Here is a 19863-nt window from a genome sequence, read left to right on the forward strand (position 1 = left end):
TGCTACTGTGTTGTGGGCATCAGTAATGCCCACGGCTTGCAAATGAAACAGATTATAATGTGTGGGTCCTTGTAGGGCTTTTTGATTCGTTTTAATACTTGATATAGATTCAGAGCTCCATTCTGTTTGGAGATCTGGTTAAGCAAAGAAATGTCACAAGCTCTTTGGCAGAAGAGCTGAGCTGGAGTACAGCGTAGAGCATGGCAGCTCTTGAAAGGGCACTTGGTCACAAGGATGTCAACCAATTCACATGCCCATGTGAACATGGAGGGGATGACCTGGAAAGGGATCGGCAGAGAGCAAATTTATAAACCACTGTGTCAAGTAGAGTTTCGCTATAGATCAAATCATCTAGCATCTAGCCTTGAACAAAAGACTTCAGACATACTGTATATCAATCCCATGCTTCTCTGAAGGCCATTAATTAGCTGAGCTTGATCTTGTGAACCATTTTCCATTAAGAGGATTAAAATTGCCCTCCAGAGTAAACAAACAGAACCTCCAGGGAGGTTCGATGGCATTTCAAAGAGCACAGTTTGCTGTTACTTCACATTTTCATTGAGGGACCTACTGTATTCATGTTACTTTTTGAGGGAAAAGGTGCCATGTGAGGTGTTTTGGGGTAATCTGAAATATTTACTTTTACCATAGGAGCACTGAATCACAGAGAGCTGTTGAGAAACAATCATATTGATGATAGCCCTCCACACAAGGGAATCTGTTTAAAAAATACAGACCCACTAATCAATCATATATATATATAATGATATGTGTAACCATAGAGATGTGCTTCAGAGTATGTAAATAATGGGAATATTAAAAACAGCCATGTTCTGAGTGATTGATTTAGCTTGGAAGTCTGTTTATGAATTCAGTGACAGGATGAATTATACCCATAAATGTATTGAACCCAGTATGAGTAATTGTGTTTCGGCTATTTTTACCACCATGTTCAGAGCTTACTTCCGTAACACTCAGCTGAGTTAAAAAACACTACAGCTGTGACATTCCAAGCTTCTCTGAGGCTCTCTTGCTCTTTCATCCCAGGACCATACAAGCAGGAGTGGATTTCATTCATGCTGAAGGTGCACTCCTCAGCTGGGAGATGCACAGCAGCCTCTATGCACCAGCTGCCCCACTGCAGAGCAGTCCCAGAGGAGAAGGGTGGAATGTCTTTACCTAGGGAGAACTTTTGGGGGCCAGATTGTGCAAGTGCAGGGTTTGACACCAGAGCTGTTAACACCACTCTTATGAACACTGCCATAAGATCTTTATACCAGGTAGTGGGGATCTTGGTTTAAGGATGGCACCTCCTACTACAGTGTTGCCAGTACACAATTTAATTCCTTTTTTAAAACAAAGGGCATGGTGAAAGGAGACAGGGGCGTTGAAAAAGGTCATCATGGACGTGTAGTTTTGCCACTGTATGCATTGCAGCATTTGTGATTGCCATTAAAATAGTGAAACTCAGTCTGTCCTTGCTCCTTTCTGTCAGTTGTAAACTGTTTTTCTTATCTTTTAATTCCTCATTTCCATCCAGAACAATACTTCTCTAGCTGCCCATTGTAAAACCACACCTATTTTGGTTTTGATTCTAATTGTAAGGCATTCATTTATCATCTTCTGTATTTCAGTTGCGTGAAAACCAAATAAAAATATGGAGAAAAAAAATCGCAGAATGTATTTCCAGAAACACATCTGGGCATTTATGGCCTTTTTAGCTGCCGAGGTTTGTGGGACCCAGAAGAATGTGATCTGATGTGGTTTTCAAGCAGATACAAGGGATGCACCCCAAACCTGGAGATCTGAAGACAGCTGAAATATAAATTCTAGACTTGTCGTTCAGAGCTACCCTTTATATAAATAACTAAATATTTAGTCATAAATAAGTGAAGGAGGTAGCAGAATTTTCAGTCCTAGATGGAAACATTCAGGCTAAATTAAATTAATTGAAATAATGACCAGAAGCTTTGACTTTATTTTCTATGCAAATTGATGCATAGACAGCAGCCGACTGTTCCAGAGCTGCAGGAAATCCTGTCAATTACATAGGCTGATGTCCCTCAACACTTTTTGCTGTAGGAAAAAGATCTGAAATGAAGCCCTTCAACTGTCATAAATTAAATTAGACCTGTCATTGTACATCTGCAAAAGGACTAAGATTTCTTTAATAGAGGAATATTTTAAGGTTGGATAAGAAAACATCACATTTTAATTTTATTTTGCATTATAGCTCAGGTTTTCTGGATATTTAACATTAAACCTGTTTTAGATGGGCTGGGAATCCAATGTCAAACCAAATGGATGGAAAAGTACAATTAATAAAATCATGCTTATTTATGAGGTTCTATAAAAGACAATAAATTATAATAGTATAACTGGTTTTCAAATTCTAGCGACACTGGAAGATAGTAAGAAAGGTTACAGATATTAAAAGGCCATTTTGCTCATCTTGCTCGTTTGGCTGACAGGTGCTTATTAGCTTGAGAATCTGTTTATTGATCTGATTCAATAACAGAGTAGTGCGATCTGGACACTCACAACCCCCTTTGTAAAGCCTCGCTTTCCTACTTTCAAACACTTTTAATTCTACATGCCTAAATAATTCCATATTTGACCTCTCTTTGCTCTGTGAGACCTGTATATGTGTCAGTAGAAACGTAACTGATTACCAAACTACTGTCACTGTAACATCTCTCAGGAAGTAACTCCACTGTACACAAACGCATTACAGTGTTACCACACAGCACTTTGGAACACCGGAACAGCCACAAAGAAGAAGAGGCTGTTCAAACCATCAAGCCTGACTGGCTTTATTTCTTTGGCCAGTATAAACAATAAGAAGAGAACTAGTCCCTCTCCCAAGTATAAAACCCCCTTGAAACCTGTAAAACTTATCCCTAACCTGTACAGTATGTCTTTGGGAAGTGGCATGAAAAAAGAGAGCTCAACAAAAATACCCCCAATTACAGGGAGAACATGCAAACTCCACACAGACGTACCCCAGCCAGGAATCAAACCTGGATCCCGGAGCTGTGAGGCAGTAGTAGTATCCACCATGTCACACTACAGATCACAACCCTTCCATGCTTGAGTACAGCTGTCACTATTAAGGTACTGGCTGCTGGCAACGGGGAAAGTTCATGTGGAACAATACTTCTGTTAGGAACAGTACCTGATCCAGTCAAACTTGTTGTATTTGCTCCATTTTTGCCATCATAATATTATATGATTCTGACAATGTGATTGGTTATAGATTACAGGATTCTGTCAAGTCTGGTATAATCTTCACAGTGACTACAATACACATAATGTCCTTGAAGGTAGCTGTGACAAAGGGCTGATTCACACCCTCATCCCCTGACTACCGTTGAGATCTATGATAAACTGCTTCACCCGCCCATCAGGTGTCCTTGTCCTGGAACAAAAAGCTGTTCTCTTTGGCCTTCTTGTATTGTGCATGTTATTGTATACAAGTTAATCTATTAATATTATGTATTTGTCTTGCCTGTTCTGAAATCCACGGTCTTGTCCTTATCCGTTTCAATCTCAGTGATGGTTTAAATGGGGGCTTCCTGTCCATCAGCTGGAGCTGGCGGGTGGATCTTAGGGTATTTTAACTGGCACTCATGGTGTAGTAAATGAGCACAGCCTGGTGTTTGTAAATAGTGTAGTAGCGAAAGTGCAGAGGCATGTCAGAGTGGCCAGAACTGTGGAAGTTGGCTTGGAGGGTCTTGGGTTCAAGTATTGGGCTGGACAGTTGTTAAAAGGTGTTTGATTGTAACATATCCTGGTGTTGTAAATTGGTTGGAACTGCTCTTACGAATTTCCTCAAAAGGTCTTGAATGTTTCCTCTTGTTGCACAAAAGAAAAAATACCTTTTTTGCTCTATCTTTTTTACTGGACCTGTGATTTTATGACCACTCCTGGATTTACTGTCAGGTGGTTTTGCTATAGTAGAAACAAAATGCAAGCTGATTAAAACACGATTATTTTAAATTCTTGTAGATCTAGAATATTATAGTTTATATAAAATGTAAATCTAATTGGGCAAATCCAGTTAATAATTTCTAAGGAGTCTTTCTGTGCCATGCTCTGATTTATATATAAATGAATGTCTTTAAACAAATTAAAGCAACACTCTTAGTAGCTGTGTGGCAATGTAGTGCAGTGGTTAGTATTGTTGTCTTGCAGTGCTGGGGCCCTGGGTTCAATTTCAGACCTGCGGTGCTATCTGTGTGGAGTTTATATGTTTGCACTATGTTAACATGGGTTTCCACTGGGTGCTACAGTTTCCTCCCACAGTCCAATGACATACTTGTGTGTTAATTGGCATCTAGGAAACCTAGTGTGTGTGCCCTGTAATGGACTGGTATCTGGTCCAGAGTGTATCCCTCCTTAGGCCCACTGCTTGCTAGATAGACTGTGGTTCCCCTGTGACCCTGGATTGGATGAAGTGGTTAGAAAATGGATGGTTATGCTCTTATTAGCTTCTTATGGATCGACTCAGCAGCTGCTGTATTTATTTCTATTGATTTTTTTTATATCGTTTCTTTGTTAATGACTTTGGGATTTTGAAAATGATCTCTCATTTCTCATAATTGTCCTACAGGATGATTTTTAACTGTAACAGAGAATAATATTCAACATGAAGAAACAGAACTGCAGTTTTAATAAATTCCTTGTGTTTCTTCTAATGTGTCAGTTTCTGTCTTTATCAGTGTAGCCTGCAGGGACCCTGGATTTAATGTGACAATCCTCAGCAGGGATACAGCACCAGTGACATCATCGTCACCAGGTGTCACATGCCCTAGGAAGCTGTAATGCAAGGGGCTGCTCTGTCACACTTCTTAAATATCAGCTGTCAGATCAGTGGCTTGAAACTGAGGTCCCTTTTCTGTTGTGCGCTCTTTTGTGTCTTTTGTTCAGCACTGTCAGTCTTTTTAATCAAATCCACTATCAGCTGACAACAAGTGATGAACTTGTTCCCGTTCTTTAACTGTAAGAAGGTAGAGGACACAATGACTATCATTGCGTGAAACTGAAATGTGTCTTTTATCTACTGTTTGTCTATTTCTGTGGGGTAGGCAATGAAAACATCAATTTCTCCTCCTCCCAAAGAAGAACCTGCACAACCTCTCAACCTGCACAAGAATACAAAGGTTAACAGTACATTGGCAATCTGGAAAACACCATGTTATTATTTTTATCACATTGAGGTTTTATTTAGATGTGTTATCTGTTTTGTTTATTGAGATTTTAGATCTAAAATACATTTAACCAGCTAGATGTGTCAAATGGCCTATCCTCATTTGTTACTGTTCCTGAGTTCTTAAATGATCTCTGTCATACCCCCCAATATCCTTATTTAAAACAAACCATACACTGTTCTATGTGGTGTGGGATTGTGGGGTCTGTCAACATCAGAAGCTCTCCTCCCAACAAAAAAAATTGTCCCACAGGAATTGACACAGATTCAGGATGACTCCAGACTTGAGGGCTGTGATATACTGAATCAAACACAGTGTGATGACTGCACTTTTGAATTTTGACTCTAGCAATATTAAAAACAAGCAAGAAAAATATTTACTCATGTATCTACGGAAACCACTGTCTTAAATCATTGTTGTTTCTTCCCAGAAAGGTCCCGCCAATGGTCGTCTTTTGAAAAGCCTTTGTTTTAATCACTCTGGGAAGAACATGTCTGTTTCAAAACAGTGGGTGTTTGAACAGTTTGTGAAGTGATTACCCATATGTTCCAGGCTAACTAATGATGTTGGAGGGGCCGTCAGCCAGGGAAGAGATAGACTCCCATAATATCACCGCAGCTAAAAAAGCTCCCGTCTAGGCAGAGTGGAAGACCACGGCACAGGCTACAGTTTAGTCAATAAAGCCTGAGCCCCCCTTTAAATGCAAAGTTGTCCTTAACCAAGCTACTAGTCCTATTTTGGGCAGAGGGGCTCACACACCAGTAACGATACCAGCACAAATATAACAAGCATGGGCTGGGTGGCTAAAAGTGACTCAGTCTATTTAAATAGCTCCGCATTAAAAGGAATTTCACTGTATTAATTACACCAAGTGTCTCCACCAATATTGTTCCATTTTATAGTAAAATATAATTTCCGGATGGTTTATTTTCCCCAACATTATTATGGCTCTCCCTGAGGCACTTCAAAATTATTTCTCAAAATTATTGTTCTCTACAGCTAAACACTGTTAACTCTACTCATTTAATTACATCTGTGTATTTCACGTTAGTGTCTTTAGTATCTAGATATGATTAAGATGGCCAGCAAACCACAATTTACCAGTCTTCAGAAAATAAGAAAGATTGAAGTTTGCGATTAAGGAAATTGTAAGCATATGTTTGGCACATGTAGTCTTTTTTGGGAGTAAGACAATTCACATTTTCAGTCAGATTGGGAGTTTTGTTTTTATTTGCAACGTGCCTTCAATATCTTGCACATAATAAATGGAAGCATGACTTTGAGTGCTCTAGCAATCTTGGTCCACACTGACAAGTGTTCTGAATATTCAGCACTTTTGCTGAAATTTCAGTAGACAAGGGAATCAGTGGGGGATCAAGGTTGATGGATAGCTTTTCTTTGAAACACACTTTCCCCCTTTCTAAAGCAACAAATAAATTCCAGAAGTAAATATTTACAGTATGCTTCCCACTATTTATTCACTGCTTTTTAAATCACATTATTGCCTAGCTCCACATATTGTCAAAGTGTTTGTATTCTGACAACGAATGTCAATTCCTGCCAGCACGTCTTTATGCTAAACCATTTACAGTGAGGATATCAAAGTGCTAAGGGTTTTAGGTTTCGGTATATTAGCCCTTCCGGTCAGCTGTGTCCTCTGAGAGTCAGCTCCTCTGTCAGCGATGATTGTGTCAGGCCAGAGCTCAGCTGTTATCTTTTCAGGAAGCCGCCAGTTTCCAAAACATGTGTCAGTGAACAATGAAGCTGAACCAATATTTCAATATTTACAGGCGCTCTTAGCAAACATTTTCCCCTGGTTTGAGATTTCCTGTCATTTAGAAGGATAATTCTGGGGGTTAATTAAAAAACAGCAACGCTAGAATATAAAGTGAAAGGGACTTTTTAAAAATCTAAAACCAAATACCAAATTTTAAAACCAAATATATCTTCCTTAACCAATGCTGTATAATTGACACTGTATACCATATAATTTTCAAATGTGTTGGTATGTTTTCATATGTTAGGACTTTGTTAAAGAGCTACCACATTTGGTCAAAACTACCTTACTTATAGAACTGAAGATTGAGACTCTTAGGGTACAGGGAATTGATAGGTACAGTATCATCAACCAAAATCATTAACAACAGCACCTTATTATTGTTCTGTATGTCTATTTGCAGAAGTAGATTGTGAAAGACAATTAAAACTTGCAGAAGCATTGGGTGAGCTCTGACAGTTTCAGTTTTGAAGAGGGCTTTCTTATTTCTGTGAAACGCTAGTGCCATGTGCAAAAACAATGTGCATAGTTTACAAGTGAGTCACTTCCATCTTCACCTGTCGGGGTTATTTTCCAGTAACTATGTGATGAAATTCAGATCATATCATTGCGTGCAAGATGTGTGTTTACTGGACATGGAGTACAAACACCAGCGTCGTCAGTCACAGTGTAACCAACAAACCCTGTTTTCCCCATCGAGGACTCAAACTCTGGGTCTGAGGCAGGAAGAGTGACTCTCCATCTCTGATCTCCGTACCTGAGAGCGGGTTGACACGAGCTGAGGACTGCTCTGCTCAGAGATCGAAGAAGGGCAGGTAGAGCAGTGAACCAATTAGAGTCAGGAATGCAGCTGTGCTGAGTGATGATTGCTCAGTGTTGGGTGAGGGAGGGAGGGAAAGGAAAGTTGGAAGAGAGAGCAGAGTGACACTGGCAGACTCTCTCACACACACGCAAGCATGGCTGCAAGGATACTGAAAGAGCTTCTTGTTCCTATTTATGTACAGTTCTCCAAGGACAAGTACATCATGGAGGGCACTCCTGAGAAACTCCGCAAGGAACTAGAGGAAGAGCTCAAGCTGAGCAGCGAGGAGCTGCGGAGTCATGCCTGGTACCATGGAGCCATTCCCAGACAGGTAAGCATGCACCTCAATAGAACTGGGAATCATGCTACATTACAATGCCGCTGAGAGTTTGGACAGACAGGTTTATCATGAAAGCATACTGTTTATAACTGCAATAACACCACAGGAAAGCAATACATTAGCTGTAGCTGAGGTTTTAAAAGCTAATGTGCAGGTAGTCTTAGGATAGCTCCCTCTGTACATGCTTGCAGTTGCTGAGGTTATTGTTTTTGTTTTTACAGTGATGTAACCTGTAGATAAAGATCTGCTAGTTTTACTTCAGAGCTGTCATCTCATACAATATAAAATATTTACAGAAGTTCTCTCTGTTATTTGCTGTTGTTACTGTAACACAAATGCCATAAATTAGGCTGAAGTACAGCGTAATGCCTTGTGCATGTATAGAAAACAAACTTCAGTTTCTCATTATGACAGTTTACTGTAGTTGCTATACTAAAGTTGGAGGTGAAAAAGGAAGTTTAAGTTTCACTGTTGAATTGAACTTTTTCAAAACTTGCAGTTTAATTACCAATATAATAGCAACAATTTATACAGGACAAAATGTTTCCAAAATAGTGCGCAATTGTAGTATTTTTTTGGACTGCAATATCTACCCCTTTTTAAAAGAAACTGCAGTTTTCCTTTTTAATGCTTTCAATAATATAGAAGGTCTGTGCATGACAGAATAGTTTAATTTTCCTTATACTGTCTCAGTACCAATTTATTGACATTAATTAAGTATGCCATAATTATTTCTAATTTATTGTAAACTTTTCATATGCATTATGAATTTTAAGAAGAAAAGATGCATGTTAACACTGTATTTAGCATTTATTGTATTTAATATATGATACATAAAGTTTCTTTAATATTTTAGGGACATTATACAATAATTTACTTAAAAACAGAAGTTGAGAGTTCTGTTGTGGTTCATTATCATATAGTAACAGAACCTCTCTGGCATTTAAATTCTTAGCTGACTTGATTGAAGTGATTGATTGAATTCAACATTTACCTCCTATAGCAGCATTTCTAGCTTGTCGTCCAATCTTAGAAGTTAAACAAAGCTCATCCTGGTCAATTCTTGGATGATAGACCTTCATGGAAACTAGGTTGTTGCCACAAGTGGTGTTGATTGACCTTTCCTCTGGACAACAATTTTCAAACTATTGCCCCAGTGTGGTGACAGGTGACACTGTGACGTAGGAAACAGAAGAAATGTTAAATTGAGGTCCTGGGTAATTTATCGTTAAATGATTCCATTATTACACATCCCATGGCACTGTTCATATGAACAGGGATCTTAAACTCTGTGTTTCTGTGTTCTGGCTAAATCCCTATTTAGGCTTGTTCAGTCTGGGCTTTTCAAGATTCCTCCTTAGGCAAAGTGGTGAGGCAGTTTCTCACTTTTGTACCTAATCTGCTGTGCAGTGGGTGTGTTGGAATAGAATGACTGTTGTACTGTATGTCAGCCAGGATTAGAATGATTAATTTGAGTACATATGACAATAAATCTTGGCTAAAATAAATTAGAGAATGTATATTAAAATACATTGCATGAAAGGGGTATTTTATTGTCATGACTGGAGAAAAGAAATACAGGACTAGCTTTGTGATTGTGGCTTACACCACCACATTATTTTAAGTTGCATATTTTATTAAAGGAGTTATTTTTTTTACATAATCAGTCTGATGATAGGGATCAAATAATTCCTTTAGGTCTTCCTGGATGTCGGAGAATAGAAAAAAAATGTTAATTTCATAGTTACATTCAGTATTTTACACTGACTTCCCAAATTTGTTAATTTGAAAGGGAAGATTTGAAATTAAAGACTTAAAAATCCAAAAACTACTAATCTGGGTCCCACCATTCTTAAATTGGGATATAATGAGGTGTAATGCAAAGGCTACAGGCTACAGGTTACAGCTGCATTCAAGATCCTATTGATTGTCATTACCCTCTGTTGTAGATTTACAGGAAGAAATGAGTCAGTTTAAAAAAACAGAATATTCCTCTGCTGAAAAATGACTCGCAGACAAAAGTTTATTTTCATTAGAGACCATTTGTGTTTTTTTAAACTGCTAAAATAAACAAACATACTGTAGATGACGCTTGCAGTGATATTACCTCTAGCCAAATTATAGAATACAACTTTGGAAGACAAGAATCTGTAAACCTTTTGAAAAAATCCAAAGCAGGTACACTGGGCTTTGTGAAATTCTTATTTTATTAACTTATTTAAAATACAGCTTAAAATTAATATTCCAAAGTATAACAGTTGACAGCTGCTGAGGGTGTCGTGTTTTCCTTGTGTGAGGAAAAATGAATGAGTTGCTGGGAAGAGCTGGGAGGTTCACTCTCCTATAAAAAGGCTGGAAAGAACATTAAGTGAAATATCAACATTTCAGGTGTGTTGCAGCTCTCTAAAAGGATCATCCAGTAATCGTTTGACAATAAGTGCATTCTGGAAACTGTTGTCAGCTGTTCCCTGTATAACAAGTCTAAAACTGGTTTAGGCAGATTTCAAACAGAAATAAAGAGTCAAAAACCAAAGGAAAAACTTTTAAGGTGCAAGCAAACATGATAAAAAAAACACAATAGAAAAGCCAGTGTGACTTTAGCATAACCTTTCATTCACATTATGAGGCAGATGCACAGAACAAGGCTCTGAGCTCTTCTGTTAACATGCATTATGAACATGCTCTAATCATTCAGTTAGCACAGATTGATGGGTTAAAATGGGATCCTTTTTAAAAATGTACTTAACTTTTCAGCTACTGCTTTGGACTCTTAAGATGTCTCATTCTCTGTGAGGATAAAAAGACTGTAAATATGTATTTGGATGAATCAATTATTTGTACTGCAACATTAAAAGTGCACCTGCATTTGGCATTATCAAATGTGTCATTCAAGAGTGATGACACACCATGCTATCAGACAGACCACCTCATTAATTTCCATAGTTTCCTTTTATCTCTGAAGCAAACTTGCTCTGAATTTTCTAAAAGAAAAAGCAAATATTTGAGGATGCTAATCTAGCAAAACAACAAATGAAACAAAAAGATTTTTATGGACAATTTTAAATTTAGTTTTAGAATTTAAGCTTTACGTGAAGAGTAGAAAACTGAGGTAATCTCTCTCCATAGTATCTCTCAGATTCAATTTATGAATCTGATCCAATACTTTCTTTGTTAAGAAATGGGACACACTTCATGTCTTTGTGAAATTTATATACACAATTATATATTGCATGTATTTTAATATAAAACATCAAATTATATTTTACAGTCTACTAGTTGAGGATTTCAGCGTTTTTTCAGTTTTTTGTGTAATTATTTGTAGCTGTTGGGATATTTCTGCTTTTGTTTCACTGCACTAGAAACTAAGTTTAATTATTGTTTACAAAGTTATTTATTATGGGAAGTAACACAGGAGTTTCACAATATTAGGGGTTCCAGTGTTAGAGAATGCCGGGAATCGCAAACCACCAGACTCTCAGCCCTCAGCAGAAAACCTCCACTCTCTTCTAACCTACAGTAGGAAGGGAGGGTTTCCTCTGAAGCTGTCATACCTGCTTTCCCTGTTGGGTTAGACAATGAGAGATCTACCCACGCTCCTACTCTTCATCAACAGACCTTGTTGTTCCAATTTCCTTGAACAAACGTCTATTGTAATTTAGCTTTCCCTTCTGCAGTGTGCACACAGCTTGCTGTTTCATTTAAATAATCTTGACTAGGATTACCAGTTTTCTAGAGCTGAAATCTGTGACAAGGGTGGATGCTTATTACATCTGGTGAGTGTTTATGCTCCAGCCATGGGTAGGAGGGGGTTCTTTCTAACTGTAGTCTCACTTGGAGGGCTGGAGATTTCTTCTGGGATAACACCTCCTCACCGTGTCCTATAACTCCACTACAACCAATACTTTCTCTTATGAATTTCAAACTAATATTAATACATCATAAATTATTGGACAATTTATTTGACCATTTCTGGCCAGGGAACTACAAACTAAAAATTGGAATTATCTCAGCAAAACAAGGACAACTGGTTAGTCAGTGCTGTAATATAATGCAGTTAATATACTGTAACATCTACTCAAGTCTGCCTGATGCAATACAAAAAGCGGTATAGGAGCTGGTTCATATATATTATGTACCTGGAATTTAGACTGAAATTGACTTTGACCTTTAGCTTTTCATCAGTTATTATGAAGTGTACGTAATTAAAAAAAGCACAATGGGTCTGACAAGCTTCTGCAGGCAGTTCAGAGTCCGTCTTCACCTCTGCTATTGTAGTACGACCAGAGAATTTTTTATTTGTCAAGTAGCGGCCTTTACATGAACCACTCCTCTATTGAGAATTTGTGGATCAAAATTAATTTCTTTTAATTTAGGCAGACAAAAACCCACAGGTGTCAACAACAGAAGTCAACACCCCCCTTCTGCCACAGCTCGTTTCGCGCAGTGTCGTCTTCCCACGACATCATGTTGCTACTTAACAGTCTCTCTTTCCCCATGATTTTTGTTTGCTTAAGGATATTAGACTGAAAATGAAATGAATGTTTATTTTGCAATGAAGGACTAAAACTCTATAATTAGAAGCATCAATGTGCCGACTGATATATTTTTTAAAACTGGCAGTTCTCTATTTAAACGTGTGCATGGAAAACCTGTTTCAGACAATGACCTCAAACACGTTCCCTGGTCATGTTTGCTTACAAAATTAAAAATAAAGTTTACCTATAGCATGAAGGCTTAAGGAGAAAAATAATACAATATTGCTTTTGTGTCCTGTTTGATAAATGCGTGGGCAATTCGCTAACCAGGCCTTGTTATATTAAAACTAGCAGCCTTGACAGGCAGATGATGCACCAGCAACAAAACATCAGAACAAAGTACACATTGCAAACTACATAGCTGGGTAGCTTGTGCCATACTCCCGCCACTCTTTATGTAAAGAAGTGCCTCCTGTTCTCATATTTTCACCTATGGTTTGTGCTTCAATGTTGATACTGAAGACATCCGTAGGGTTGATTTTGACAATGCCTTTGAGCATTTTGAATACTCGGTTCAAACCAGGCACATGTGTCATCGAAGCGGGTAGGATTTGAGCTTGCATGGGGAGGCCATGGATTTCTAGCACATTCAACAATCACACGTTCAACATGGGCACACTGTATTTGGTGACTTAGCCAAATCCTGATGTATTCAGCCACGCTGAGGAATGATGTGCCACCTCTACACCAGCTACTGTACAATTTGGTTCAACAGAATGGGCACTCTAATAGCTCTTTTTATGCAGAGACAATAAAAGAAAGACAATAAAAACAGTGACAGAAACCATTAGCACTGCATATAATCCACCTCCTGAATATCCTATAGAAATTAACTGTCTACTTGAAACAGGCTTCCTGGTACAGACTGAATGGAACTGATGTGATGTGCAACATCTAAATACCTCCTGTATTATCCTGTGGGTTTCAGTCACGTTCAGGGAACCACTAGTTGCACAACATGACAAAATAGTGAAAGTCTGATTCTTGTTTGGTTACTAGTAAGTTATTTACTCACATCTTTCTCATAAGAGCTCAGGGAATCTGCTTCAACAACCTGTGATTTCCACACGTGTAGTCTTGGTTTGTTTCTCACTATCAAGCTTGAAGAAGTTCACTGGACTGGCTTTGTTAGTCCATGTTGGTTTGTTTCCACTTTGCTCAAAACTAAAACTAAAGCCTGTTTGTCATTGTAGGACTGTCCTCAAAACCTGGCAACATAACTGTTTGCTCTCTGTTTAAGTGGTGAAACTGTAGGTCATGTTCTGAATAAGATCTTACTAATCCATTGCACAGATTCAAGCATACATTTGTTTCCCTCATAGGAATAAAAAAGCCACAGGTTTCTTCATCAGACCACAGATTCTCAAGAAATGGGTGTGATTTTAGTACTGTTCATGCCAGAGCTTGTAGAGAATATCTGGTTATACTACTCACAATTCACTTCAGGCGTAAAATCACGAATATGGGTTACTGACCTTAAATAAAGATTTGAAGATTCCCTTTGCATCAGTGCTCCTCAACTCCATCTTCCAGTGTTCAACCTCTTAAGGTACATGCTGTTTTTAAAGCTTCTTTAATGGTTGAACCTCAAAGTTCCATACTACTCAATAAGAAAAGATGTCTTGTACAGTACATCTACATGGAATAAATGATTGCTCTCATTATTGATTTAATGACATCCTTCTACAATTGACTGTATTGCAGTTCAGAAGGCTCACTCTCATTTTCAATCCAAAAGATTACGATGGAAAAAATGAAAACTAAAAGGCCTTAAATGAGATTGTGTATTGTGATGTATGTTTGTTTTTGCAACCAAACAAACATCATTCTTTACAAAATGATTTGTGTTATTATAAGGTAAAGAATCTAAGACTCCTAAACGTTTTGAGCCTAGCCTCTAGAAGAGTTTTATTAAGAGCACAGGCTCAGTCTGCTGATTACAATAACATGAACTTACTTGGAAAGAGCTAAGTATCTCTTATTATTTCCTGGTTACAGGTTGCAGAAAACCTAATCCAGAGGGATGGAGATTTCCTCATCCGGGATTCTCTATCCAGCCCTGGGAATTATGTCCTGACATGCCAGTGGAAGAACAGCCCCCAGCATTTCAAGATCAACAAGAAGGTGGTGGCCATGAATGAGGCCTACTCCCGCGTACAGTACTTATTTGAGAGGGAGAGTTTTGACAATGTTCCTGCCCTGGTGCGTTTCTATGTGGGCAACCGCAAGCCAGTGTCGGAGGTGGTGGGCGCCATCATCTTCCAGCCCATTAACCGTAACCTCCCGCTGCGCTGTCTGGAGGAGAAGTACGGGGTGACCGTGGTCAAGATTGAACCGGATCAGAAGCCTCAGTCATCCAAGAGACTGAGCCTGAACATAGCGAATGGCCACTCCCAGGACCACACACTCACCAGGGGAAACCTCTTAAGGTACATGCGTGTTGCCAAAATGGGGGACTTCTTCACGGGAGATTAGTAATGATTACAGTTCCTCTGTGTCTTCAGTAAAAAATTGTGGTCGTCTTGGAGAATTTACTTATAGAATGTGTCCAATATGACACTAATTTATATACATGTCTAATTAAGTTTAAATATAAAATAAAGGGAATGGATAGTTTCATACCTTTTCTGTACAAGAGACCTTGAGTGGTGTGAGAAGCTATGAATAACCACTGCTTTCCTGTTAAGTCCTCTCTTTGAACGCATTCTTTGGAGAATTCAGAGCCCATTATTAAGAAATGAGAAACACACATTCGTATTTTATAACAACTCTTAACCTAGTTCATTCGTACGAGAAGTGTTTTCCATAAACCATATCTGTAACTGTGGAGAACAACTCCATGCTATATATGAATGTGGTGTATTGTGCCAAAAGCTGAAATTATAAGTTCCTTAATTTAAATTACAACTCTTGGAAATGACAGATTGCATTTCTGTTTTATTTTTGCACTGGTTTTATCCTCCCTGCTGTTCAGTGCAGATGAGATTTGCTCAGAGCAACTGTACCAGTAAGTTTAAGAGCTCTTCTTCTTCTTTATCCCAATAGAAACAAGGACAAGTGTGGAAGCCAGCCTGCTTGCCTCAACCATGTGCAGGAGAGGAGACGACCACTGAAGACTCATCAGTCAGAGAGCTTTCTCCCCCTCAGTAAGTGGTTCGACAAACCTTTTTTTTATAAAAAAAAACTTTTCAATAGGATGATTTTCTTCCCAGGAGATGTAGGCATAAATTTCTTTAGGACTGCATGGATCTTTGTTAAGTAACCCTTTACTAGGAAATCATACAGGAAAGTGCATAAAATCATTAATCTTTTTATGGGATTTCTGAATTTAATGTGGATGCCTTAAAAAGTAAGAGCTTAGTTCTCTATCTAGAACACCTTGAACATTTTCTATAATCTAGTGATATGATATCTTTGCTGTGAAATATTACTATTTTGCATGTTAAAGAGATGAAAGGAATACCATCAAAAACAGCTTTGAAAACACAAAAGTATATTAATATTTATAATATTATGATTTCAAAGTAATCGCTCTGTTGTCTATTAAATGTAACCGGAAGGTTACACATTCAAACTAAATTCTTCAGGTGTAACATGTAAGAAACCTCGTTGAAAAGAAAAGCTAGTTGGAACAAATTCAATAAAGAAAAAAAGATCGGACGCCGGAGAACAACCGTGCCACCCTGGATCTGAACTCTTACAACCTGGCGATGGAGTCAGTGGAAGACGGAAATGTCAAACAGACTATCCTAAAACTACACATAATGCAGTAAGCATGCAAAGGAACAAGTGAAGTTTATTCCATGCTGAAAAGAGAAGAAAAGAAAAGAAACAATGTTTCGGCTGTGGAGCCTTCATATACCCGAAATGTTGTGTTTCTTTTCTTCTCTTTTCAGCATGGAATAAACCTTTACTTGTTTCTTTGCAGCCTGTGCATGCTGACGCAGGTACTTACTTGAACTAATACAGTAAGCATGTACAGGTTGATGTTCTTTCAAAATAAAATTTTTAACAGAATGTGTTGTCTCTGTACATAACTCATTGTGATTGTAGAGGTGTATGAACGGCGCATGAATAGCCAAAGTAAATGGAAGAGCCTGAGTAATTTGCACACGGGATGCCTGCCTGGGTGGGTCTTACCTGCTATGAGTAATGGATTCATCCTTCTGTTCCACAGGTTCCAAGCCCCAGCCCCAGCTGATGGAGACACAGCCCAGCCCAAAGTCCCCTGTGTTCAGGACAGGAAGTGAGCCGGCCCTGAGTCCCACCGTGCCACGAAGAATGACCTTCGAGACACAGGCTGGAGAGGCCATCCGGGGGTCCGACAGCCAGCTATGTCCCAAACCACCGCCCAAGCCGAGCAAGGTGCCATCCCTTCGGCAGCCCTGCTCCCCCCCCCTCCAGTCCACCCAGCAGCAACACCAGCCCGAGGTCAACTACTGCGAGCTCACTCCCTGCAGCCCTGCGGAATGGGAGAGACTGGCCCACATGCAGACGCCGCCGTTCTCCAACAGCTATGTGGACAGACTGAGGACGGAGGAGATCAAGAAGTTCAGCTACAGGACGCCGGAGAACAAACATGCCACCCTGGATCTGAACTCTTACCACCTGGCGATGGAGTCAGTGGAGGACGGAAATGAGGAGGAAGAAGGAGATGTGGGGTGTGAAGGGGAGAGCAAGCAGGTGGTGGAGAAAAGGATGTCCTTCAGGCAGCCGGTCTTTGAGACGGTGTCCACGTTCAGGCCCAGTGACTACCAATCCAGGCTGCTCCCTTCAGAGAACAAGCCCCTGGAGATGACAGTGCTTAAGAAGGCCAAAGAGATGCTGGTCAACAAGGATGTTAAGACCATTGCCAGGCACATCCTTCAGGCTGACTGCCAGGTACTGTTCTCCAAAGACACGAGTTTGATAGTTTCTAGGTTAGGTTTAAAGTTTTGGAAAATGATTCTATTGGAAATCTAAGAGAACAACTCTTACTGTTGTTAACAGATGAGGCAACAGGAAAGAAAGAAAAGGAATGAAAGCAAAAGCAGAAAAACAAGCGCAGTAGAGGGAAAACGTACTGAAATAAGGGTTAACGTTATGTAGGAGCCTGTCCTCTTGCATGCTTGAGGTTTTAAATGCATGCGTAGGCTGCAAAGGAACAAGTAATAAGTTTATTCCATGCTGAAAAGAGAAGAAAGAAAACACAACGTTTCTGCTCTGGAGCCTTCTTCGGGTGTCTCACACACTTGACGTGAGTCACCCGAAGAAAGCTCCACAGCCAAAACGTTGTGTTTTCTTTCTGTTCTTTTCAGCATGGAATAAACCTATTACTGTACTTGTTCCTTACTAAAACTGTATCTTAGTGTCCATTGCCATTTAAATGATAAACTAATTTAAATATGTATTGCTCATGCATAGAATGGAAAGGTGTACTTCAAAATACCTAGTCATGTGTACATTATTTTTAAATCCATATTTTTCCTCTGTTCAACTAAGCTGGGCCAAGTTTTACTTAAGGAGGCTTGTCAGTATTGAAATAACTGGATTTCCAAAAACACAAACGTGTCTTGTAAAAATCTTTAAAAAATTTAGAGGAGTGCATGCAGTTTAAACTGGAAAAACAACAACACATAGGATATAGCTTTCACAAAAATATAGAAGGCATGTATGCATTGTGCTAAAAATAGGGTAAACGACCAAGTAATGTTCAGATTATAAGGAGTTACCGAGCTCTGAGACTGACTAAATGTTAATGAACTTCATTTTGGGTTATGAAAGTATAACTTTTTTACTGCAATTAAATTGAATATATTCTCTACAAAGATTCAATAGCACCCTGCCCTACTATGTTTAAGAACAGATGAATAGACAATAGAGCTGGAAGAGTGGCATTCATATCTGGGCACAAGTGAGCTGAAGCAGTAGCCAATTAAGAAAGTAATGATGTGGGAGGCTCTTGTGAGTCAGTCAGCTTCACAAACTTTCTGGCTCCCTGCTGGGTGGGGAGCCGTCTGTGGCTGCCTGGGCTGAGATCTGCCACACAGTAGAGCTTCAGTGAGGCAAATATTTTAATTCACTTTACAGCTAAAAAACATAAACAACTACCATTCTGTAAAACCCATGACTGCATGTCTAGTCACCCGGAAAACATCTTTATTAGTGTTCGAATTTGCAGCCAGAGCTCGGGGCCTTATAATTTTTATTTATTGTACAGTGTATAAGTTCTTCAGTGTTAAAACTGGAACACAAAAAATAACCTCAAATCTGAACTCCCCATTTTAAACAGCTGTGAATGTATATAATTTTAGTTATATCCTCTATTAGTGAAGTTTGGATAAATGTTGTATTTTAATAGGTATTATAACTTTTTATTATGTTTTTCCTTTGTTTACCAGATAATACCTAATTAAACTGCTTATTGAACTTGTGTGTTTGCCAGGTTGCTAGGATACTGAATGTCTCTGAAGAGGTCAAAGGGCAGATGGGAGTGAACTCTGGCCTAGAACTGGTTACCCTGCCCCATGGTGAACAGCTACGGCAGGACTTAATTGAAAGGTAATAATCCCGCATTAAACTTAAAATGTGTAGCCTAAAATGTGTTCTCCAATGAACTGCTCAACAGCATGGCTATTTAAAGTCCCCTTTTGAAATGCAGTCATTCAATATACCAAAATTACAAATCTCACAAATCTTTTGCTGGATTGTTTATTTTTTGCTTATTTTTCAACTATGGAATATTGTGCATCCATTTCAGGTTTCAATGACAATTCCATATATTATCCCAAAGAGCAAAGCACCTAAAATAGTAGTGCTAGCTAGGGTCAGAATAAAGAGACACGGGAATTAATATGTAATTGCAATGAGCTATGTTAAAGTAAACACCAGGTGTTTATCATCCTTCCTGTAGTTTTACATTGTCAGCAGACACGATGAAATGATAGCAGAGCCCTATACTCTGCTGACTTTATTATATGAGGTATATGACAGGAGTGCAGCTCATATTACTAACATTATGACCTAATTGTATTAAGTAATAGAACAATTTAAAAAAATTGATATAAAAAAACATTCGGCTGAAATTTCATCCTGCATCCTTATACCAGCAACATAAGTTGTGCTGACGAATGAGTAATTGTTTTTAGGAGCTACAGTTCTAATGGAGCTATAAAGACTGGAGAAGGATGATTTAATAGTGCTGATCTCATGTGTTTGCT

At 38.8% G+C, this 19863-nt stretch overlaps 1 protein-coding gene across 6 annotated transcripts in view; it reads left to right on the top strand.

Moving 5' to 3' along the window:
- The window catches only part of bcar3 (BCAR3 adaptor protein, NSP family member), a 114035-nt gene that overhangs the window by 89877 nt on the left and 4295 nt on the right, over positions 1 to 19863 (top strand). For all 6 annotated transcript variants that reach the window (XM_088599013.1, XM_088599014.1, XM_088599015.1 and 3 more), the window contains 5 exons: positions 7992 to 8120; positions 14663 to 15093; positions 15710 to 15810; positions 16842 to 17545; positions 19089 to 19204. In XM_088599013.1, coding sequence (XP_088455139.1) covers positions 7992 to 8120; positions 14663 to 15093; positions 15710 to 15810; positions 16842 to 17545; positions 19089 to 19204 — 1481 coding nt within the window. The remainder of the gene's footprint in view (positions 1 to 7991; positions 8121 to 14662; positions 15094 to 15709; positions 15811 to 16841; positions 17546 to 19088; positions 19205 to 19863) is intronic.

The sequence above is a fragment of the Lepisosteus platostomus genome, chromosome 11, assembly GCF_059453375.1.
Source record: "Lepisosteus platostomus isolate fLepPlt1 chromosome 11, fLepPlt1.hap1, whole genome shotgun sequence".
NCBI lineage: Eukaryota > Metazoa > Chordata > Actinopteri > Semionotiformes > Lepisosteidae > Lepisosteus > Lepisosteus platostomus.